At 26.0% G+C, this 25,927-nt stretch overlaps 2 protein-coding genes across 2 annotated transcripts in view; both read left to right on the forward strand.

Moving 5' to 3' along the window:
* LOC103575520 (midasin) overlaps nucleotides 1–25,927 on the forward strand; it is a 121,254-nt gene that overhangs the window by 25,363 nt on the left and 69,964 nt on the right. The window lies entirely within an intron of this gene.
* Nucleotides 23,680–24,420, forward strand: LOC103575519 (uncharacterized). Its single transcript, XM_008555344.2, has 2 exons — nucleotides 23,680–24,176; nucleotides 24,255–24,420. The coding sequence occupies exons 1-2, from the start codon at nucleotides 23,770–23,772 to the stop codon at nucleotides 24,256–24,258; spliced, it is 411 nt and encodes a 136-aa protein (XP_008553566.1). The 5' UTR covers nucleotides 23,680–23,769; the 3' UTR covers nucleotides 24,259–24,420.

A 25,927-nucleotide genomic window follows, 5' to 3' on the forward strand; every position in this document is an offset into this window, starting at 1 on the left:
ATTTCCCGGTTGCATTAAATTCTCTGATAATTCCCGATACTCCCGGTTTGTGGTCGCCCTGGTATCATGAAAAAATTTGTGTAATTTGACTTCTTAAAGGCGACTGAAGGAGTAATTGGGGGTGGCTGCAATTTTCGACTGACGTATTAGCGCCTATGCGAAACATTTCGGAAGTCTAGATCTAGTAGATGATTCATTTTATTCCGCGAAAAACGTTCTGATCTTCAAGTACATGGTATAAATACATAATAATTTTTCTTTCGTGTTATATATTTAATTTTTATAGACGTTAAGTATCGGTGTGGACTTTTTATTACCTTCTGAGCTGACTTTTGGCAAGTATCAGTGCCATAAGTATTATATTGGCGCCCATTCCAAGTGCGCCGAGACTAAATATCACAGTTGCTTCGGTCACTCCACCGGGATGACACTGGAATACTTTTGTCGCATTAGATGTTACATTGCCAGACGCACCGATGCCGAACCGCAAATTAGCCCCTATCATGGCTACAGCCGAACCTAGTGAAATCATATATACACACATATAATTAATTGTTTTATTCACAAATATTAATTATGTAACTATTATGATACGCATGATAAATGTTTAATTTATTGTCGTGGTCATTTAATAATATGTATAAATGATATATATGGTAGTTTGTTAGGCATTCAAAGTTAAATCTAGTGTTATGTTCAACGAGCTGCAGCCAACCGTTCAATTGTTCACTCACTCTGTCGCATATAAAAACAGTTTCATTCATAAAGTACTTTTTTTATATTTTTCTCACGTTTTATTGCGTCTAATAATTGAAATTTTTTTTCTTTTTTTTAAATATTTTACTATTGGTTTTAAAAACAATTTCTACAATTGCGAGTAATTAAATTATAATTAGACAAAAAGGGGATAAGACAGATTACAGAAGATAATGAACTGAATATAAAAACTGAATACTATCGTTAATATTTTTTTTTTTAAATATTTTATAATATAAATTTTGAAATTAATTATAACTTTGGGTAATTAACGTCCGTGAGAATTATTTGATTTAAATACGTCGTTTCAATTAAAACTGTACTGAAAATCTGAAATTCGTCAAACCAAATTTACTAAAATGTTCTTCGCTTGTATAAATTTATCATTTAAAACTTTTAGTACAAATATTCGTAATAAAACCCGCTGGAGTATAAAAGTATTATAAACTTTAATGTATTATTTTTAATGCTTTACTTTATTTCATTTATATTAAAAGAACTTCACTGTTAAAAATCGGAGTGAAATCTGAGTGGCTACGGATTTCTTTGACATAATTATAAAATTATGTAAAATAATTTTTAATTACTTTTACTTTGGCAATCATATCAACAAAACATATTATGGGTGGGCGAATCGAGTAATTCGATTTTTTGATTAATTCGTAAATTTTCGAATTATCTAAAAGTTGTTGAATTATTTGTAACTTTTCAAATTACTCGATTCAAATCGAGTACTTTTGATCAGCTTTTAAGTATTCAATTTTTTTTAATGGAGAGCTTACACTGTAAAAAATCGGGAACGAATTCAGATTACACGCAGAGAGAAAAAACTGGTTTTCTGAACTATGAAAAACATAGTTCAATGAAGCCTCCACTATCACCCTCAGTTCAGATAACTAATATGTAGTTGTAAAATGTAACTGTGTTATAGTTCAATGAACAGTGACAATAGCGAACGTAATTAAGTCAAAAATGCTATTCTTATTACAAAAAAATAATGAAGAAAAACCTTAATTATATTCGTCGACGACTTAAATGATGCTAAATTAATGAAATTATAATCGTACAATTGCTGAAACATTTGTGATTCTGCTAAAGTATAAGTTCTGAGAAATAATATTAAATAGTTACCAACAAAACAAATGCTTAGTAAAAACTACTACTTTTAAATAGTTTCGGTCACTATAATATAGTTTAGGAAACTAGAAATATTAGTTAAAATGACTATTTTTTCATTTCCATCCCTTTCTAGTTACCACAACCCTGCACTTTTTTGTCAGTGCAGATTTTATTTAAATTTAAATTTGTTCTGTAACTCGGAGTTCTGGTGATCTGAATTTTATTTAAATCCACATTCACTCCGATTCGGAGTTTTTATATTAAAAAAAACTTACCTTCGGAGTAAATTTGACTCCAAGGGAACCTAATAAATAAACAGACATCCGCTTCGCATTCACTCGGCAAATTTTTTACAATGTATATTAACGTAAACATATTAATAATTAATTTAAATCCAGTTTATGATTATATTGAAAATTAATGCACGTGTCTAACACACGATAGTAAATACAAGTAAATGTGCAGTGGAATAATTAAAGTCGTTACCAATGTCCCGCCTTAAAATTGAATCATCACTTGCATGAATATGTATGGTTAGCTCTATATATTCTATATACCTTTCCTTTACCATCAGAGGTTGAGGTTTTCTCATTAAAAGATCCGTAACGACTACGTCCTGAGTATGTACTACTGAGTATGTATGCATTGCACTAACAAAGCGACCTAAATGCTTTTACTCACGTCACGTAAAGGAATTAAATTTTCGAATATAAAGGATCGAGAAGTAAAAAAAAAAAAAAACGAAAATATACATTTTATTATGTGACATGATAAAATAGAATTTCAAGTGCAATTATTTGCACTTATCACACAGAAGTCAAAAAGTCAAAAAAAACATCAGACAGTGAAATATTAAACCCATCATATAGATAAAAATGCTTCAGTTAAAAAATAATATTTTATTATTTTTTTTTTTTTTACATACAATTTAAACTAGAATAATCAAGTATTCTTAAAGCAGTTACTACTTTTAAAAAGTACTTGGCGCTTTTTTTACTGTGATTTAAAGTTTCGTCACATTACGTGTTTACGAGTTTAATTCTGAGGTCTTTTGAAGTATAGATAAGTACTATCGTACATTAACATTTTTATTTATACATATATATTAGGGTGTGCCATTTTGAGGCGACTTTTTTTCAACAAAAAAAAACAGGCTGAAAACTCGCAGGAAGATAAGAAAAGAAGCCTGTTAAAAGCAGATCTCTTAATATTAATATTTAGAGGTGCATATTTCTAATTTTCCATTTCCCATTTAAATAACATGGGAAAAAATATATTTTATGTTTTTTATTTTTCTAGCTCGGCATTCGCACCTCATATAAATAAGTCCATAGCTTACTCTTATAGAGAATTTAACGCTCTACAAAAAAGGTCTCTTATCATTTTTTGATAAATACATCCATTCAAAAGTTATTAGAGCTGGAATTCAAATCTATAATAAATTTCCAGATCTTTTTAGTTTTCCAGCAAAACTATCAAACTTATCAAAAAATGTTATAGAATCTTTTTTATAGACAATTTTATTCCCTACAAATTATTTTCAATTAAGTTTTTTGAAATTCCGCATTGTTTTCTAGTTATTTTTATTTTAAAGCCAAGCTCGTAAAAATAAAAATAGTCTTCTAATCTATTTTGAGGATTTAACATTAAAATTTCAGCTCTAATAACTTTTGAATGGATGAATTTATCAAAAAATGATAAGAGACCATTTTTGTAGAGCGTTAAATTCTCTATAAGATTAGGCTGTGGACGTATTTATATGAGGTGCGAATGCCAAGCTAGAAAAATAAAAACATAAAATATATTTTTTCCCATGTTATTTAAATGGGAAATGGAAAATTAGAAATAGGCATCTCTAAATATTAATATTAAGAGCTCCGCTTTTAACAGGCTTCTTTCCTCACCTTCCTGCGAGTTTTCAGTCTGTTTTTTTTGTTGAAAAAAAGTCGCCTCAAAATGGCACACTCATATATGTATGTATTTACTTTTTAGAATTTTTTTTTGGAATTAAAGTAAATTCACGCCAACGAGACCCAATTATGCAATCGCAAATAAACTCATTAATGCAGCACATTCAAATTCTATCTCATTCACTCGATATATATATTTTTTTAATTCTATTTTTATCCATATATTTTTTTTCACTACTCTACGATAAAAAGTGACTCTCCAACTTCATCTGCCACTATCAGGGAATCCAATATTCAGAGAATTAAAGATAATGATTTTTTACACTATTCGATTTTTCATTTAACTTGTTAAAGTTTATTTGTGAATTGATATCCGTGTATACTCATTGAATATGTACATGATATCAAATAAATTATGTTACTTAAATTTAATATTAATGTTGAATTTAATTTTATTATTTGTCTACGAAAAAATATTTAATGCATTTTTAAATAATGTATGAGTGAAACTGATAAATTTTTTTACGGCTGAAAATTTAAAAAATAGGATAAATAATAAATTTTGATATGGAATTTAAAAATTGATTTTCAATTCAATTTATTTTTATCTCGAACAAACAAAAAGGAATTTTAAGTTTACGTAATTTTAAATTCAGATAATGGATTTTATAATTCTGGACACGTTTCTAAAGTTACACTCGTGGTTTTACATGTAAGAATAAAATGCATGCTAGATTTTTTATGAAACATGGCTTTAAATTTAGAACAGGAATTGATTCATTTCTATTTCCAATAATATTTTTTTTTTAATTTTTCATCATAATTTCAAGCATAAAATTAATTATTCTATTATTCTTTCTAATAAATTAACATACTTATTTCATACATGCATGAAAATTCAATAATTTATAAATGATCTGCTCAATAATAACAAAAATTACTTGTTAAATAGAATTCAATTTTTTTTTCTTAAATACAAAATATTACAAAGTTTACATCAGTGTTGCCAAAATTCGGGTGAATTACCCATTTTCGGATAATGCGTGTTTTGCGGGTTATCATTGCCTTTTTTTTTAAATCTGTTCCACACTGCACTTATGTGACATATATTACTGGCCATTCTGTGTATTGACTCATAAGTAGGGACAAGCTTTTTGCCTTAATTTTGAAATGAATGCTTCAAATGGTAATGTTAAAAAAAATGTCTCTTATGATTTTTTTATACGACCAATATTTTCACTGTAATTCCAAAATTAAGATTCATAATGAATGATTCAAACTTTTGTTAATAATGAAAATCTTAATTTTGAAATTACGGTGAAAATATTGGTCGTATAAAAAATCATAAGTGACATTTTCTCTGTTAATTTAAATTTCCTACAATTTTTGTTCAAAAATTTTTTTTATAGGGGAGATCGGGGCAAGACGGCCCACCTAAGCCGATTATTATTCTTTGTGGCTTTTAACCATCAAGTCGATTTACTCTCGTCCAACTTTAACTCAATTCACCAAAATTTTGGTGAAACTCCTGAAAAAAACATTTTTTTTAGGGCAAGACGGCCCCCTCCGAAAAAACATGAAAAAAAATTTTTTTTTTGATTGTAAAAAAATTTCTCGCATTATAAATGTTTATATTTTTTTCTTTAACACCTGTTTTTACTTTTATATTACTCGAAATAATCTTTTTTGACATAATACGAGTAATTTGTTCACTTCTGTAGAAAAAAATTGAGTGTTTTAATTTTTTTCCAAACGATTGTTACTGTCTCTCCTGTCATGGACTGTATTCGGAATCAAAAGAATTACGGATTCAATGTCAAAAAAGTAAAGAATAGACTCATGATTCCTGTGCAGGAGTTGACGAATATTTTTTCGATATGTACATTTGTGAATATTGTGAAGATTAATTTATAATACACTTAAATTAAATTTAATATCTAAAAAAGTATTTTTGTTACATTTTGATAGTTAATGTTGTTAATTTTATAAATATATTATTCATAATGTTACACTTAATAATTATAATTGTTTTGTTGGATTCTATAACAAATTATATGAATAAATCAAAAGTTATTTAATAAAAAATAACTTAATTGATTAATAATTATTTTTCTATTGAATAAAAAATTGATTATTGGTATTTTCAACTTTTTCAAATGCTCTATTTTACTCCAAATCTATAGAATTAACCAAAAAATGATATTTCTATTAAATTAATCATGACTAGGTTATAACAATATGAAATACATTGTTTTTAGAATTTTTGAGTGGTTCATTTTGCCCCTAGTTTCACTTATAAGGCTAAAAATGAGTAAATAATCTGAATTTGTGATAATCAAAAGAAAACAAGAAAAAAAAAATGTTGGTTAATTTTTGAGGTGGGCCTTCTTGCCCCAGGGGGGCCGGCTTGCCCCAGTCTCCCCTACGATCAATATTTTCGCCGTAATATAAAAGAAGAAGGCCATTCAGCAGCCGAAATGGAAGTAGATTTTTCATTATTTATTTAATTATTTAAATCTGTAAGGTAGGCGGTGGCGTTTAAAGATTCATCTAAAGCTTATAAGATCAATTATATTTATGCTTGTCAATTTTAAAAAAATACTTTATGTATACTTTAATGTTTAGATTTTAAAAGTGTTACACGGCAGGAATTAAAATTGGAAGTTACATGAATTTATTAAAAAGTGGAAAAACGAATGCAACAGCTAAATTTCAATAAATAAATAGGTAATTTTCGTTGCATATAAAAAAAATACTACTGAAATATGAAGCTCATTAGATAAGCTACATAAAAATATTAACAAGATTCAACTATTATGTATTACTTGAAAGTTATTAAATGAGAAAGTAAAGAAAAATGTTTTTTTCTATTTTTCTGAAAATTTTGAAATTCATCAAAGTATTAGAAATAATTATCTAAAGAGTAAGCAACATAGTTTAAATTAAAGCAAATCGAATGAACATAAAGATTCAATCACCAAAAATAGATTATCTCTTTCGGATCAAAAGTTATTTAAAGATAAATCAAGAAAATTTGAATTTTTTGAAAAATTAAAAAATCTTTAAATGACTCTAACTTTTAAACTTTTCGGCTGATTTAGCTCATCTTCGAACTGAACAGAGCTCTTTAGCTAAAGAATATGCAAAAAAAAATTCATTAAGATCGGTACAGAATTGTGGATGCTATCGTGGGAGAACCGCGCGTTATATCGTATATATATATAAATACATATATAAACTTTTTCACCAATAGTATTTTTGGAACCTACTTGACTCAAATAGATAGAAAATGTTAAAATTTTTATGAAGTTGCGTCATAAGGACAAATACAAGTTAGATTTTTATAAAATCTATTAAAAATGTGACACTATTTATTATTAATTATTATTTTTTAATCAAATCTGAAATCCTGATCCTATTCATAAGTCAAACCACTATAACTTAGGATATATGCTTAATTGCCAAGATGTTTGTAGTTTTGTCTTGAGTACGTTAATGGATTCGTCAGTAAGGCTGTGTTAATGTACTCTTGCCTTAGACTAAGAAGATGAACCTAAAAAACACGCATTACCCAAAAACGAGTAATTTATCCGGAATTTGGCAACACTAAACTTTACATCCAAAACTGAAATTATTGATGATTCTGAAGTTAGCCGATGTTTAATAATTTTTTAATTTCTTTCAAAACAATAATTATGAAAAAAAAAAATACACTTATAGTTTTTTTAATTTTCTACATGTGCATTTTTTTTTTTTTAAATTGATTTGTTGAAAAAAAAATATAAAAACTTTTAATTGTCTGCTAACTTCAGGATCATACATTATTGAATATTTAACAAATTTTATTTTCACAATTTTTATTAAATTAAAATAATAAAATACCACAGATGATTTCTCTGCGTACTTCAATTTTATATATAAAAATTCAATCATTGAAATTGAAAAGTATAATTTTTTTATTTTAATTCTTCGGTACCTAACAAAAATATTGAACTGTATTTTATAAATATTATTTCAATATATTATTTAAAAACAAATTTTTTCGATTGGTTTCAGTTGATATTGTAACCGATTTTAGTTTTTGCGATAAATTTTTTATAAAAATAAACTAAAAAATATACAATACATGTACCTAGAGTTCTTACGACTTTCTTTAAACTCAATAAAATTTTATTAGCAGGCGACTAGAGTCTCGATACGGTTGGATAACTTGAAGTGCCGACGATGTGAGATTTCAAAAAATGTAACAAAGAATAAATCAGTAGAAAAAAATGCCTCCGTCGGTGGGTTGAAAGCTTTCTAATTGGGTCGGTGGTACCATTAATTAAATCTAGTCTTTGAATTTTCTCATATCGTAAAGAAAAAACAGTTAAAAGACAAAGGAAAACGTTCAGTTTTATCACAAAAAACAGAACAAAGTTTAAGTTCTTCTCTATTATGTTCAATTAATCCTTTCAATCCTTTGCACATTTACGTTGAAAATGAACAGTTATCATATAATTTTAATAATTTATTTCAGATTTACTTTATGATATAATTGATTCAAGCTTTATATCATGGATTTTTATGGTGCTTACTATTATTGATACTTTTAGCGGTTCAATAATGCCGTTTTTTTATTTACACTGACAGTAAAAATAACTTTTAAAAATAAAAATATTCTTGATCTGAAAAATTCCCGTATGAAAAAACAATATATGGTTAAAATATATAAAATCTTATATGCTTGCAACAAAAAAGTATATGATATATTATATTGTATATTAAAAAAAATCATATAGAAATTTTCGCCAATTTAATATAAAATTATATACAGTAGTAAATATATGTATTCCATATATGTAACTTATATGTTTTTTATATTGAGCCATATACATTTATATACGTTATATTTATATGTATATGGGTATATTATATATTCGCTTCAAATGAACTACTTTTGTGAATTTTATCTGCAATTTGAAGAGTATACCAAAATTTAGATCTAATTTAATTTAAGTGGGTCATACAAAAAAGAAACTTTTTTTTCTATGCACTATATAAATATATGTTTTTATATATGATCAGAATATATTTTTCGTATATCATAGAAATATATATTTTTATGTATGATAAAAATATAGTTTTTGTATAAGACAAAAATATATATTTTCATATATGATGAAAATATATTTTTTGTATATGATTGACATATATATTTTATATATGCTAAACATATACGGACTCGTATATGATGAATATTATATTTTGTAATATAAAAAAAAATATATCAGAAAATATAGTTAAATTCGCCACATATATTTTCTGATATTTATCATATATTTTGAGCATATATGTTATTATCATACTGGGTAATTTATTTTAAATAATGTTTTTTTTTTTTATAAAGGTAATTTTTTTTCAGTGCATAGTGGGTTAAGTCTCGTTAGAAAAATGCTTGAGAGATCAAAGGGCAAAAAACAAAACAACTTTCTTTTTGTTTACAAGAAATAACTTAGCTATCTTTTATAGTTTCAAGAATATATATCATGTTTTTACTTGCACTGTACAAGAAAAAAAAAAAAAAAAAAAAAAAAAAAAAAAAAAAAAAAAAAAAAAAAAAAAAAAAAAAACTTATACAGGTTTAAAATTTTTTTTGTTGAACAAAATTTTTTTTTAATGAACAACAGACAATTTATTTGATTATTTTAAAACTTAAATGTCTTTTTTGACAGTTAATGTGCTATCTTGAACTCGTAAAAATTGACGTAAGTGATAAAAGAAGTCGTTAGATGTGTTAGAAAGATGTGCAGCAGCTTTTATTGCGCAATTGGGACGTTAAAACTTATGAGGGTGCTAGTCGATCGGTCAATGGGTCGAATGTCCCTTGCGGGTAAACACCTGGATGTGATATTCGGTTAACCACATATATCTATTTATGTCCGCAACTGAGTACTTCGATAATAGTTTCATGAATTTTTTTTTTCAAGCCGTTTTAAAATTTTATTTTGCATCGTGCCTATGAAAATTTAATTTATGCTTGTATTTCTATACATACAGTTTAGAAGTGGCATAAATTTTAAATAGTTTATATATATATCGAATTTAAATTAATATTTCAGTTTCGAGTTAACCGCAAATTACGGATGGTTTCAATCTCTATCAATGAATCATTAACAAGGTTTACTATATATATATATATAGAACTAGCTAATCAATTATTCTTATTATTAAAAATACCAGCAATTACTAATTAAAAGAATAAATATTTATTATTACACTTTAATGAGTCATGATATATTGAATAGTTATTTTTTTATTATTTTGTTTCCCAGCAAATTGAAATTTTAATTAAATTTATCGTAAATTGAATTAAATGAAAATATTTTTTAATGATATATGTTGAAATAATTTCAATTGAGGTATAAATTAAAAATGAGTAGGTACATGTATGATAAATACTGTTGATACATTTTTAAATGTTAAAATGAATCATGTTTTTAATTTTCATTTATTAAATGCTACACTGAGAGAAAAAACTGGTTTTCTGAACTATGAAAAACATAGTTCAATGAAGCCTCCACTATCACCCTCAGTTCAGATAACTAATATGTAGTTGTAAAATGTAACTGTGTTATAGTTCAATGAACAGTGACAATAACGAACGTAATTAAGTCAAAAAAGCTATTTTTATTACAAAAAAATAATCAAGAAAAATCCTTCATTATATTCGTCGACGACTTAAATGATGCTAAATTAATGAAATTATAATCGTACAGTTGCTGAAACATTTGTGATTCTGCTCAAGTATAAGTTCTGAGAAATAATATCAAATAGTTACCAACAAAACAAATGCTTAGTTAAAACTACTACTTTCAAATAGTTGCGGACATTATGATATAGTTCAAGAAACTAGAAATATTAGTTAAGATGACTATTTTTTTTTCATTTCCATCCCTTTCTACTTACCACAACCATGCACTTTTTGCTCAGTGTATTAGGGGTGTGCGAAACGGATTTGATTCGAATCGAGTGTAACTATTTGATCCGAAATTCGAATCGAATAAATTAAAAAGTTTCGAATTATTCGTAACTTCTCGAATAATTCGTAACTTTCTGAATGATCCGAAATTTTTTAACTATCCGAAAATTTTTTAATGATGAGCTTACACGGAGAGAAGTATCAAGTAAGTATGACTATGCAGCACAGTAATAATTACATTACTCTATAATTTGTGTATAAGAGCGTCTGGACACAAACTATAGAGTAATGTAAATATTACTGTGCTGCATAGGCATTTTCACTTGACATTTTTCTCCATGTACACTGATAGAAGGATTTCTTAGTATTAAAAAAGATTTGTTAATATTTAACAAATTATTTCTTAACGGAGCTTTATTTAAGAAATATTTATTAATATTTAACAAATCATTTCTTAAACATCATTTTTTTGTATTTAATAAATATTTCTTAGCATCTAATAAACGATTTGTTAATATTTAATAAACGATTTCTTTCCATTTAAAAAATGATTTATTAGTATTTAATAAATCACTTTTTAACATTTAATGAATCACTTTTTAATAAATAATAAATGAATATTTTATATTTAATATATTTTTTATTATTTGAACAAATTTTTTTTTTATATTTAAGAAATTATCTATTAACTTATTTATTAAAATTTAATTCATAAAATCACACAGTTCAAGAATATCTATATATGTTTTTGCATGCAGCTACACACATTCATTAATATTTGTATTTATAAACAAAAATAACTAAAACAACCATCGTATAAAATTTTCTGTTCTTTTAATTTCAAAATACAATTTCATAGTAATTAACACTATAACTAGAATAAACAAATTAAAATTTCTTATATTAAACTACGCTGAGAAATAACATAAAATCCGTTTGATAGTACATGTGTTTTTAATGGTTTTATATTTGATTAAAATTGAACTGAATAAAATTAACAAGGCTTCCATATTTTCATATTTATAATATGGATGACAATTTACGAAACACTTCTGATATAAATATTATTTAAGTATATGAGAGCTTCAGTTGTAGGTTACGTTTAACCAACAATGCAAGCTAGAACGGAGTAAACAATATGACGTCGCAACGACACACACATATAGCTTTTTTAATACTTGTACACCACTACAGGCTCGTGTGTAGCCCTCTACCGACAAATTCGTCTAAGAAATATTTATTAAATATTAACAAGCCTTGTTTGGTGCTAACAAATATTTCTTTTATGTTAATAAGGCTTTGTTAGCATTAAAAATATTTCTTAATAATAAAGAAGTTACTTATTTCATTATAATAAATATTGTTAATAATTACTAAATATTTGTTAAATCCAAAAAAGTCAGTTGAGAAAAATTTAATAAATCAATTTATTACTCCTAAACAAATCCTTCTATCAGTGTAGTTTTTAAAGTAACCAAAAATAAGTTTTCCGTAGATTCGTGCCTAAGCTTTATCTACCTCTAACAAAAATTTGAGTTATTGGAAAAATTATTACTATTTTAAGTTGTTCAAAAGAAAATTTTGGAATTATTCGTAAATTTCAAATAATTCAGAAAGTTTCGAATTATCCGAAAGTTACAATTCTAAAGTTCGAATAATTCGATTCGATACGGAAAATTCGCAAGTTCGAACTATTCGCACACCCCTATTTAATACTCGCGTTTTTATGAAATTTCTTGTAAACTTTAATTAACTTATTGGAAGTGATATATAGATTGAATTATTTGCTTGAATGAAGGAAACCAAAGGTAGATAAAAGAAGTAATAAATAAAAAGGAAATGGAAGAGAAATTGAAGCTGAGGTTCTGTCGGCTGGAAAAAAGTGACGGCTGTGAGATTTGAAAACGAGAGAAGGAAGGAAGGAAGGAAGGAAATAAAGTAGTATAGGAATAGAATAAAAAAATTAGAAAGATGATGTGAGGATGTGTGAAAATTTAATCTGAATCTCTGTCCCGGATGTGAAGCTGTCTTTTAAATGTACATTCTACAAGCTTATTCTTGAAACTGAAACCCTTTTATTCTGACTAATGCTTATTTTCCTTATCTTCAAACGTGTCATTGCCATTTCACGGCTTTAAGTATCGCGTTTACAAAGCCGCAGTTAAAACCGGTATTTTCTTTCTTGATTGACCCTGAGCTTTAAAATAAAAGAAAACATTTTACTTTTTTTTTTATTTTTATTTTCATTTTTCTATTTTCTCATTTGATATATCTTTTATTGTATTACATTTCTTTCTTCCAATATGTGCTATGGATTTATTTTACTATACATGGTTCTTCATTTTTTTTGACTTTTTGCTTGTACGTACTCTTTGATATTTTATCTAGTTCGAGTTGTACACGAGACAGAGCACAAGAATTAGGTATTCTCTGCCTATCGATCCGAAAACAATTTATATGAGATAAAATTTGACGAAGATTAAGCTTAGATATTTCGCTTAGTTAGTAATCAATGAGATGAATAATTTATTAATACCGCTGCTATTATTATGTTCTTATAAGGGATGTGCAAATGATTCGAACTTCCGAATTATTCGTATACACTGAAAAAAAAAACTTTTGTTAAGAACATTTACTTGATACAAGAACATATATTTTTGATAATTTTCAAGAATATATAATTTTGTCTCAAGAATTCGTAGAATTGAAGGAAATAATTTTTATTTAATTTAAGTAAAGCTATTCTTTTGTTTACTCATAATATAACATCAAATTCATATAATAACAAAAATAAATTTGATGCTCTTTTCTCAAGAAATTGATAATTAATAATAATAAAATAAATATTTTGAACGGATTTCTTGAACCAAGAAATTCTTGTTTCGAAAATAGTACTTTTTTTCTCAGTGTAGAATCGAATGATTTTGATAATTAGAATTTTTGTAAGTTTTCGAATTATTCAAAAATTTTCTTTTGAATGACCTAAAATTGCAATATTTTTTCCAATAATTTAAATTTTTTCAGAAAGAGCTAAACACAAATTTAGATAAATAGAGCTGAGACATGAATTTACGAAAAAATTATTTTTGGTTACTTGAGAACTAATCTTTTCATTAAATAAAAGTTGAATATTTGAAAGCTGATCAGAGTTCTCGCGATTTGAATCGAGTAATTTGAAAAGTTACAAATACTTAGAAAACTTCGGATAATTCGAAAATTGACAAATAATTCAAAAAATTGTAAATAATTTTAACAGTTGCGAATTGTTCAAAAAGTCACGAATTATTTGAAAATTAGAACTATTCGATTTGAACATGATTTGCATACCCTTAGTTCTCATTTTAGAAAATATTCTAATTTCAATAATCAATCAGTAAATTATAGAACTCACACTAAGAGAAAAGTACATGGTTGTGGTAGCTAAAAAGCCCGGGTCAAAAAATTAGATCTGACTTAAAATAAATAATAAATTCAAATGTTTTTTCTTTAATTCAAGTTTATAAATTGTATTTATTTTATATAGGAATTTAATTTGTTTTTGCCCGTACTATTCCTTATCCAGGCCAAAATCAGACTTATTTTCGTATGATATTTGATCTGTTTTAACTTGTTTTTAAGGATAAAAACAGACTTTATTTACTATAATTTTTAGTCTATTTTTAATCGCTTTTAGATCAAAAACAGGACTTATTATAAATATAAATAATAATAATAATAATCTAGATTTATAAATTTATTCTAATTTTTTGGTATTTGAAACATGCTAATGCGCTTCCGTTATAAGATGGCACAAGAATTTTGATTTTTTCTCATGCCAAAATATTTTCAATTTCATCCAGTAAATAAGAAAAATTTCTTGACATATTTCGAGTTATTTTATTTATTATTATTATAGAAGTTCTATAACAGACCAAGTAGTCCAAATACAGTCCAGTGAAACTAAAATCAGATTAAATTTTTCGACCCGGGAGAGATGGGAATAAAAAAAAGTGAGAGAAAAGTACATGGTTGTGGTAACTAGAAAGGGATGGGCATAAAAAAATAGTCATCTTAACTAATATTTCTAGTGTCTTGAACTATATCATAATGTCCGCAACTATTTGAAAGTAGTAGTTTTAACTAAGCATTTGTTTTGTTGTGCTAACTATTTAATATTACTTCTCAGAACTTATACTTCAGCAGAATCACAAATGTTTCAGCAATTGTACGATTATAATTTCATTAATTTAGCATCATTTAAGTCGTCGATGAATATAATTAAGAATTTTTCTTGATTATTTTTTTTTTAATAAGAATAGCATTTTTGACTTAGTTACGTCCGCTATTGTCGATGTTCGTTGAACTATAACACAGTTACAACAACTATGATATCGTACATTTTACAACTACATATTAGATATTTGAACTGAGGGTAATAGTGGAGGCTTCAGCTAACTATGTTTTTTATAGTTCAGAAAACCATTTTTTTTTCTTAGTGCATACAGTCAAACATTAAAAAATAGTTTTGTTTCGAAAATTCAATCCTCTTTATAAGACATTTTGATTTTTTATTTATTCCGTTGATGGAAAATATTTTACGCATATGCAAAAAAATTTGTTCCAAAAAACATCATAACAGTGAACTTCCGAATTTGAAACCGTTCTGAACTTTGAGTTGATTATTTTAAGAATTTAACTTATAAAAATTTTTCATCCTCTTGACACTGTTCTTACACAGTTCCGATTGAAGTCAAGAAAAATGTTAATGGTTTGTTTTAGTTTCTTATTAATAACCTCCTCCGATTTAGCAAAATTCTCAAATCGAATTACTTTTTCTAGAAAAATTTCAAAAACGTGCCTCGTTGAAAAAATGCTTTGTTGAAAATTTCTCTTTGCGAATTCATTTTAAGTTCCAAAAATGATTACCTTAAATTTCAGAACTGTTTTAAGTATGGAAATTTACTGTTATAAATCTTTTTAAAACAAATTTTTAGTACACAGCTTCAACGAGTTTATTTCGGTTCGATTTTCATTTCAAACCTATTAATGTAGCATTCGTTATTTATCGAGTTCAGAATAATTAACTACAATACTTTTATCGATAAAAGTGACAGTTTCCAATGTTTTCTTTTGTTTTTTTTCATTTAACAACATTGGCCAGAAATTTATTTGTTTTGATAATTTCTATAAATATTGCATGATAATAAATAAACAGAGCTTAATAGCTCAGTGACGAAATAAAATTATGTCAGCACCACAGTGAAATATTCAATTGATATGCGTATACCAAAACAATCAACTGCTCATTGTAATATTTATAATACATTAATTAACACGAGCTTTGGTTAATCGTTTAAAATTATGAATAATTAAAATTTATAGATTCGTTAATTGCATTAACATTTTCCATTCTAGTTGAAATAATTAGATGTTAATTGTAATGAGAATTACTTTTATCATAAATTGATAAATAAATATTAAGGGTGTGTGAATTGTGCTCGAATAGAATCGAATTATTTAAAAGTTTTTGAGTTATTCGTAACTTTTAAATCTATTTGATTCGAATTCTGAAAATTCCACGTAAAAAAGGTGAAGTTGAATTTACCACAATTAGGGGTACATATACTACACTGACTAGTAATATATAGGATGACTACACATCTAGTAATGACTACTAGCCTATTGTGATACACAAACTGTGATAACATCTACTACTGTCGTTGGTTAAAACAACTCCTTGGTAAATGACAACCTAAATTTCTTACTACTCCACATCATAGTTTATAATTTCTTATTTTTAATTTATTTTTCAAATATATATATAAATCGATATTCATTATTTTCATGGTATTTAAAAAGTTTTAAAAATTTTGAAATTTATATCATATTGTTCGCACAAAGAGTTTTTAAACATATTAAAATGGATTCATAAGTAATAAATTCAAAATGTCACATGCGCAAAATTTTTAAAGTAGATTTTTTTTTCTATACGTCATGATATTTATTTTTCATTTGGAATTATCTTTATGATAAATTAATTCTTATATTACTAACATAGTTTCATTGAATATTTAATTTTTGTTGATATAAAATACAAGCACGTAATTTTAAAGGTTACAATTCCCACATTTATAGATGTAGTAATTTTAACTACAATTGTGGAGCTAGTACAACCACACAGTGGGGTAAAAAAGCTTAAGGTGGCGCTGTCGTTTTCGTTTGTCAGTCATTTTACTCTACATTGGAGTAGATTGTACAAATTGTGATATTGCGTACTCCAAAAATAGTAATACCAACTAATTCTTTCAAAATTGTGTGGTTAAAGAAACCACAGGATGAGTTTCTCATACTCCATTGAGTAGTTACAGGGCCTACAAATTTTTACCCCAGTCGAATAGTAAATAGAACTGCTACAGTAGAGATTAATCTTATACAGTGTCATTTATGCTACTCCATTTGTCGCTACGATGACAACAAAGTGTAGTTTAATTATTATTAGTTTAGCGTAGTAAATTTAACTCCATTAGAGTTCTATTTGTTTCTGAGAAAAATTCGAATTATTAGATAAAACATCAAAAATTTACTTCGTTGAAAAGAAAAGTTTTGAATCATTCAAAAATCTTCGAATAATTTGAAAAGTTTCGAATGATCCGGAATTTTCGGAAATTCGAGTTATTCTATTTAAAGTTCGAACCGAACAGTTTGATTCGACTCTATACGAATAATTCTTAGGCTCCAACTATTCACTCATTCCTAATAAATACATTAATTAATAAATGTAGATATTAAGTATGGTTTAAAATTTTTTAATTATTACAAAATGACAATTTGAATATATAATCTCTACAAAACAATATATTTTTATAATAAAATTAGATACAAATCATATTTGAACTCAACAATAAATATCGAGTTGGATGCAATAAAAAACTAAATTTTCGGCATATTCGGACATTCGATATTTTTCCCATTTAATTTTAAATATTTATATACCGTTTCGCCTATAAAGACACAAAATATAGTAGATAAAAAAAAATAATAATAAAAATGAAATATGAATGAGAATATTTTATTTTCATGTATCGGTAAAAATTTTTTAGGATCTTTTGTTGTTTGGATACGGACTAAGCTAAGACGTTGAAACGATAAGATGAGCAAAGAGCTGTGAAGGGATTCGTTTCCGACTTATATGTACGTATGTGGGGTCGTAAATCAGGCTTTATAAATCGTAAAACACAAAAAAAACGTAAAAATAAAATCATGATGAAGATTAAGCTGCGCTGAGAAAAAGAATAAATTTTAAATTGATGAATAGAATAATTTTAGTCTACATACAAGTATTTATTCCAGATATTAATTTATTACTTTCCAGCAGATTTTAACTCTTAAAATAGAATTTCACTTTATCAGATATTTTATACATCCATTAAGATTATTTTTAAAGTATTCAATTTATTTCATCATCCGAGATTATTGATGTAAAATGTATAATTTTACTTAATCAATTTACATATTTTATTATTATCGATTTACTTCGATTATTTATTCACTAAAACACTGAATATTAATAATCGCTTAAATTGTGTTAGAATAGTATTTTCGGTTATAGAATTAAGAAAGTGTGTTCTAATTCAGTAAAACTAAATAGTATATCAGCTGCTGCATAAGTATAAACTTCCGGGAATAAAAATGCATTTACGCTGCGACTCACAGGCAAGTAACGTAAACACGAGTATCGAAGTCCTGTTATCTTCTGCTAGCACATAATAGTTTTTTGTATTTAATGCAGGCAAATAATATATTTTAACTTGGCGTTAAAAACGTTAGAAACTTTCAAAAAAAGGAAAGTTTTTCCTTGCGTCGAAATAATTAATTCCAAAACGAATCCGAAAAAATTCAAAATATAGAACTTTTAAATTTTAGACAGATTCGAACTTTAGTTTAACCTTTTTTTAAATTTATAAGGTTCTAATAATAAAAGATGTCATTAATTTAGAATTTTACAAGAATGAGTCCATGCCAGATGAGAATTTTTTCGAAACATTATTTTATAAATTTTTCCCTCGTTTAGAGCAAGTTTGAAAATCTCAAATTTGAAAGCTTTGTAATGGAAGGAAAAAATATTGAAAGTATCCGTTTTCAGAATTATGTTTAAAAATCTTGTCATCTGGTTTTAGACTCGTCTACATAAATTTTTGATCAATGATATTTCTCACTACTAAAATCCTAAAAGTTAAACTTGAAATTCTAATCTATCTCAAATTCAGAAGTTCTAACTGTCGAAATTTTGTGGAATCTTTTGACAATGAATTTTTTTTGCGTCATTAATTGAAGTTCGATTTTCGAGAACTGAAATTTCCACAGATCTTTACAAGCAAACTCTATAATAAAAATTCATGTGGGATTATATGGGAACCGATAGGAATCTATATAGGAAATGACGTAATAGTCCTTAAGAATTAATATATAGGAGTGTATAGATTCATATAAGAATCCATGTAGGAAACAATGGGTTTCTGGATTCGCATATGGGAAATTCACATAGGAAGCTGTGGGTACCTGGATTTTCATTTTGACATGGTGCAGATTCCCATGCAAAATCGAGATAAAAATCCACAGTATATTTCCATATGAATTTGGCATGATGGGGATTCTCATAGAAACTCGTGTGAGATTCTATATCTAGATCTACGCTGGATTCCTATAGGAAACCATATGGGAATATATCCAAAACACTATGTGGGAATCCACATAGGAATTTAGGCTGGATTCCCATATGGATTTTTTAAATAGGAAAGCAATAAAATATTAATGAATTAGTGGTTTTAGCAAAAATACTACAACGCGTTTCGCTTACATTGAGGATAATTTTGTGACCATATTTATATTTATTTTCATTGCATAACGAAAAAGATATAAACAAAACTAATTACAGTAATGTAGATAATAATTATTATATTTTGGTCTTATCTTTTGTTAATCAAAGACGTATTTTTTCTTGTATAGTTGGAAATTATTTGTTTTTATCATGGCTTTGAATTGTTGTTGCATAACCATTCTACATTAATCCATTGAAATGCTAATCGACACAAATGTTTTTAACCACATAATTATTTTGTTCGAAGTAACAAACGAACGATTTCTCAAGTTATATTTTATTTTTTAATGCAAATTGAATAATTAACATTTTAATTAGTCTTCAGTTAAAATATGTAAAACAGGTTTTAATTATTATTTTTTTTTATCACAAATAATTAAAAAATAATAATGCAAAGTATTTTAATTGAGTAATTTCATATGAAACGTTATTTTTTTTATTTCACGGAGAAAAAAAATTAAGTAATTTTTACTAAATTTGAAAAAAATTACAATTCGAAAAATAATCTTAAGACGTTAAAAAAAAATCAAAACTTGTACAAAACTCAAAATAAAAATTACAACATATTATTTAGAATAATAATTTCTGTTGACTATAAAAATTACTACATTCAAAATAAAATTTACTAGCGACAAATAAAAATTATAATGTACCAATAATTTTGATTGTTGTACTTTGTAAATATTAGTTAACGCGCTTTGTAAAAGATGTATTCTGGCGAGTAATTTTTACAATTCAGATGGTAATTTTTTCAATCTTAAATAGTAATTTTATTTCCCGGAGTAGCAATTTGTCTTACCGATGCTCTAAAATGTACAGTAACCTACACGGAGAGAAAATTATGGTAACTGTTCCTAGTACGTTTATGAAATATCATCCCATACCGTATGGTAATGATTACTTGGGATTATGGGATATAGACCCATACTTTCTGGGAAAAGTTTCCATAAGTATGGGAACAATTCCTATCATTATGGTAACAGTTTTCATATCGCATGTGAAAAAATAATGGTAATGATTACCATACTCATAGGAGTAGTTCCTATAAGCAAATAGTAACCGATCCTATAACCACATTGTAATGGTTTCTAAGTGTATATGGGAATAAGCCCTATATATTATGGTAACTATTTCTACAATATTATTATAAACATAACCATTATATTATGGTAATGGTCACCATAATATTATGGTAATCATTCCCATAATGTATGGAAATTATTACCATGATATTATGGTAATAATTCCCATAATATTTAGAAATTATAATAATTTTTTTTTGTAAGAAGCGTTTTTTTTGTATATTACAAAATTTTGAGTGTACAAAAAAAACGCTTATTACAAAAAAAAATTTATTATAATTTTTAAATATTATGGTAATAGTTACTATAATATCATGGTAACCATTACCATAATGTATGGGAATTATTACCATAATATTGTGGTAACCATTATCATAGTTACATGGTAACGATGACCATGATTCCATAGGAACTATTCCGATACCATATGGGAATTATACCCATAATTATAGGAATGATTACCATAATATATATGGGTGCCGTTTCTATAATCAACATTAAAAAAAAACCGGTTACCATGCAGTATGGGAACCATTCCCATAATATATTGTATTTGTTACCATAATTTTCTCTCCGTGTACGTACAATTACATTAGAGATGTAATATTTATCAGCTACGAAACAAAAATTCCGACTAATGTACTAACTTTTAATAATTCTGAAAACAATTTCTACTTTTTTTATTAATGAACTATTTTTATATGAATAAGTAAATATTGATTTTTTCCAAGCAAAAATTTAACGAAGCTGTATTGTAATTATTATCATAAGTGAAAATTACAATCTAAATAGTAATAATTGAAATAAAAAATGAATTTTCTACAAATCATCGTAATTTTTTTTATGGATTGTATTTTTTTATTTGCGATAGTAAATTTTTCATTGTGATGGTAATTAATATTGAATTTCGACCTCAATTTTTCTTCGTGTATGCAATTGACAATTTACATATTTTCCAATGTGACTGTAAGATTATTAGAAGTGTTTGACGTTGTTGGAATACAAAAATTTTATTACAGTTACCAATCGCTAATCTACTTTTTTTTGCCGCAAACAAATCTACGCTAGACATTTTTATTGGTTTTTTTATTTTTACGATTTGTTACAGGATGAAAATAGCATTCAGTTTCCTTTGAAAATGATTAATGCTAAATTTATTTAAGCGGATTTATAAAAAACCATAAACTTTATTCAATATCAATTGAGCTTATAAATATAACATATCAATTGATTGTAAGCTTTTACTTGAATCCACCTCATTGATTTAATGAATAAATTCAACGCTTTATACCTCCAGAAGTGTTGATCAAACATTTTAGCTGTTCGAGGACTTTGGAAATAATCTCGAACAAGTCGGAAATTTATCGTAAACTTTTAAATAAGATTTAAATACATGAAAAATAGAAAAATATTTTTCTATTCATTACTCATATTTCAGTAATAATTAATTATTCATTTTATGTTCAAAATTACTATAAATTTCTTCTACAATCATCTTTGTGACGAAAAGTCCTTGGGAAAAGTTTTTTTAATCCTCTGTTACACCATTCTCGCATTCTCGGGTCGTTGCATTGCCTGATGACTGCTTCATTTTCCCTTGAGATTCGGTTAAAGTTTGCGCATGCTCTGATTGTTCTTCTAGTTAAAATGTGCATAATTTTGTATTCTTTTCTCCTTCTTCCTTTTTTAACCCCTTGACGACGAAAAACTCTCTGTAGTAGCGAAAACTGTGAGCTTTCCAGATTTATGGATGCTTGAAATTCTGAGTTGAATGCGCTGATTGGTTTTTTTTTTTTATAACTTCAACTACTTCCTCATTTAGAAATCTTACGTTCATAGTTTTTTTTTCTTATGTAAGTTTAACTTTTTAAACTTATCAGATTCAAAATTCCGAAGACCATTTATGCAAAGCATGTATTGAAGGAGCTTTACATATTAATACCATTAATATGCATGTATATATTAAGTGTTTTAATTCATATGTTAATTTAATTGTCAGCCTGTAAGACCGAAGAACTCATTCAAAACAAGCAAACCCAATGGCATTATTAAGAATTGTAACTTTTCCTATTCATGCATAAATGTTCTGAAACTTTTGTTTCTGGCAGCTCAAATTATTATTTTTTGTTTTATTATTTGTTATTAAATAATTATAGTTTATTTTAGTGACCATTACGTTAACAATAAACTTTAGTTATATACTGCTTTTAAGCAGTATATAATTTTGCGCTTACTCGGTCCCAGCTGACTCACTCACGTAAAAATTATATTTACATTTAATTGAATATTTTCAAGTAGAACAAATTCGTACCATTTGAAAATTAATTTATTTGTTAATAAAACAAACATAATTTCAAGTCGCTTTTTTAAAAAAACATTGGTTGCAAAAAAATGTAAAAAAAATTGACGTCTATCAGTATGTACAGATGTTGGTAAACACAATAACCTAAAAAATACACAACCGAATGTTCTACTTCATTTTTTATTACACTTGAATTCTTCAATAAAAGATCCCTATAGAAAATCACTATCCGAATATTTTTGATTTAATTGTAATTAATAAAAACTTAAAACTGGCAATTCATTGAAAAATTCATCTGCCATTTTTTTTTCTATCGTTATTATTTTTTTTTATTTTCTTGTATACATGAACGCCATCTATTGATCACTTTTTGAATAAGCAAGTGAGTTGTGCACTTTTGAATTTTTCAACTTTTTATTTTTTAAATTCAGTCAATTTTATTGAAAATTATTATATTGAGATTTTCTAAAATTGGATAGTGTAATTAGTGATTATCAATAACCTAATTAAAAAAAAAATTCCAAAATAGAAATTCATTAATACGTTTCTAAGCTAATAAATTATTTATGAATTAAATAATATTTCAAACATAATACAATTTAATTGATTTCAACCAATTAACAGCAATGCCAGTTGAAAATTTAAAAATTTATTAAATAAAAATTGTAAAGAAAAAATTTTGACTAGTACAGTAGTTCCGGTTAATTGGAAAGACCTAACCTTCATAGAGACTCGTTTTCTAATTAAGAGATTTAAAGTATTCCTCATTAACTTCGAGAAACATGGAATCGTTTAAAAGTTTTGTAAATGTAATTGATGCATTTAATTTGAATGCAGACTTCGTTAAAATATTTCCAATAGAATTAACTCAAATGATTTTCAATAAATTAGATCCTTGGTCTTTGTTAATCGCTGCTAAAGTTTCTCGTAAATGGCGAAGTGTCTGTGAAAGTGATTCTCAGTTAAGAAAAACTGCCAGAGAGTATCTTCGTAAAAGAAAACAACGATTATTTAATATTAAACCAAATCGTATATTTGAGATACGGGCATGTAATCGTGAGAGTAGATCACGTCCTTTTGTTTGTTACTTAACAAACACTTGTGTAGGAAAAAGAAAAAGATCAGCCTCTTTGGATGATAGACTAAATAATGCTGCGAAAAGATTAAAAAGAAGTATTTCAAAATTAAGGTACATTATAGTCTATTCATATTATTTTAGATCAAATTTTGGAATTCAAAATTTAATTCTTTTTTTTTTTTTATTCAGGTAGCACATTTTTTGACCAAATTGACGATAAAAAAAATGACGAGTTGTTATTTATTCCAACAAAACATACAATGATATTATTCATAACATTTATTTTAAAAAATGTTATCAAAACATAATAAACGAAATTAGAAAATGAAAATGGAAATTTTAAACAGGAAATAAAGCCAAATTAAAATTTTTTAAATTTTATTTTTTTGTATTAAATTTTTTTTTTTTTTTTTTTTTTATAAATTATATTTGGGTATTTTCAAATTTATTTAAATATAATTTGAATATTTATCAAATATATTAAACATTAAATACCATAGGGAACTCATAAATCTTTTGGATCATACTTCGTATAATGTAAACTCTAATGAAGTTTCAAAAACTTTATTATAACTTACTACCAGTATTTTGATCTTTATAAACACATCACGTATATATTTGTATTATTATTATTACATATAATTATATATTTGTTGAACTATATTTGTAATAATTATTACGAAGTATTCGCTTGTTTGCGATAAAGATTTTGTGATTTGTCATTAAATTACATGAGATGCTAAAAAAAATTTATATTTATGTTTATAATTTAGCATACCAGTGAATGAAAATAAATAAAATGAAATGCAAATAAACTTTGATAATAAATATAGATTAAAAACTCTTCGCTTGAATTTATAATTTTATCAGGATAGCCATATCAATTAATAGGATAATTAAGTTCAAAGTAGTTTTTAATAGCCTACTACTTAAGAAGTATTTCCTTAAGTATAAAGATTGAGGAATTTGTTAGAAAGACGAGTGTTTAAAACTTTTTTCGTATTCACGATATGCAGAATGTAAACAAAATCATTTGAGATTATTTTTATTGTATTTAAAATTTATCAATCGAAGTATGTGCATATATATTTATAGGGGAAAGAGGGGTAAAAAGGGATACTTAGAAAAATACTAAGTTTTTGGAGACTTAATTATGTTAATCTGTTTTTTTTTTTTTTTTTTTTTTTAATGATATTCGAAGAAAATAGAATAATTTTCAGTCGTTAAAAAAAATTCTCATTTGTGGGCAAAATGGGTATCCCTTAAAAAAAGTAAAAGAGAAATTTCGGGAAATTAAATTAAATTTTCTTATAAGTAATTTAAAAAAAGAAAAATTCCACTTCACATAGTTTTTGGATGCAGACGCGAGTCAAAAAACAAATTCCAGTTCGAACCTCAAAATACTACGTGAGGTATTTGAGGGACAAGTTGGACTTTGGAGATTGAGAACTATGTGAAAGTAATTCCAGTTTAGGCCTCAATGTTGTAGTTACGGGCAATTTTACATAATTGAGGACTAAACAGGTATAAAAAAAATTTTGCGTGAGCCTCAAAATCCTCAAAATATAAAAAAATTTACTGCTCCAGATTTAGGCTTTAATTTCTCTACTGACGTAACCTATGTAAATTCCCTCACTTTTTTTCGTACGAAATAAATACTTTAGACCGAGAATCTCAAAAAAATTGACCCAAAAATAAATAATTGATTACAAATTTGCAGAAAAATTACCGGAACCTCTAAAAAGTATAGCAAATGAAAATGAATATTTACTTTTCCTTATATCCATTAAAAAAAATATAATGTTTACTATAAGAAAATAGTTAACCGAAAGAAAATTTAGTATACATTTTTTCAATCAAAA

Source organism: Microplitis demolitor, chromosome 1 (assembly GCF_026212275.2).
Source record: "Microplitis demolitor isolate Queensland-Clemson2020A chromosome 1, iyMicDemo2.1a, whole genome shotgun sequence".
NCBI classification, from domain to species: domain Eukaryota; kingdom Metazoa; phylum Arthropoda; class Insecta; order Hymenoptera; family Braconidae; genus Microplitis; species Microplitis demolitor.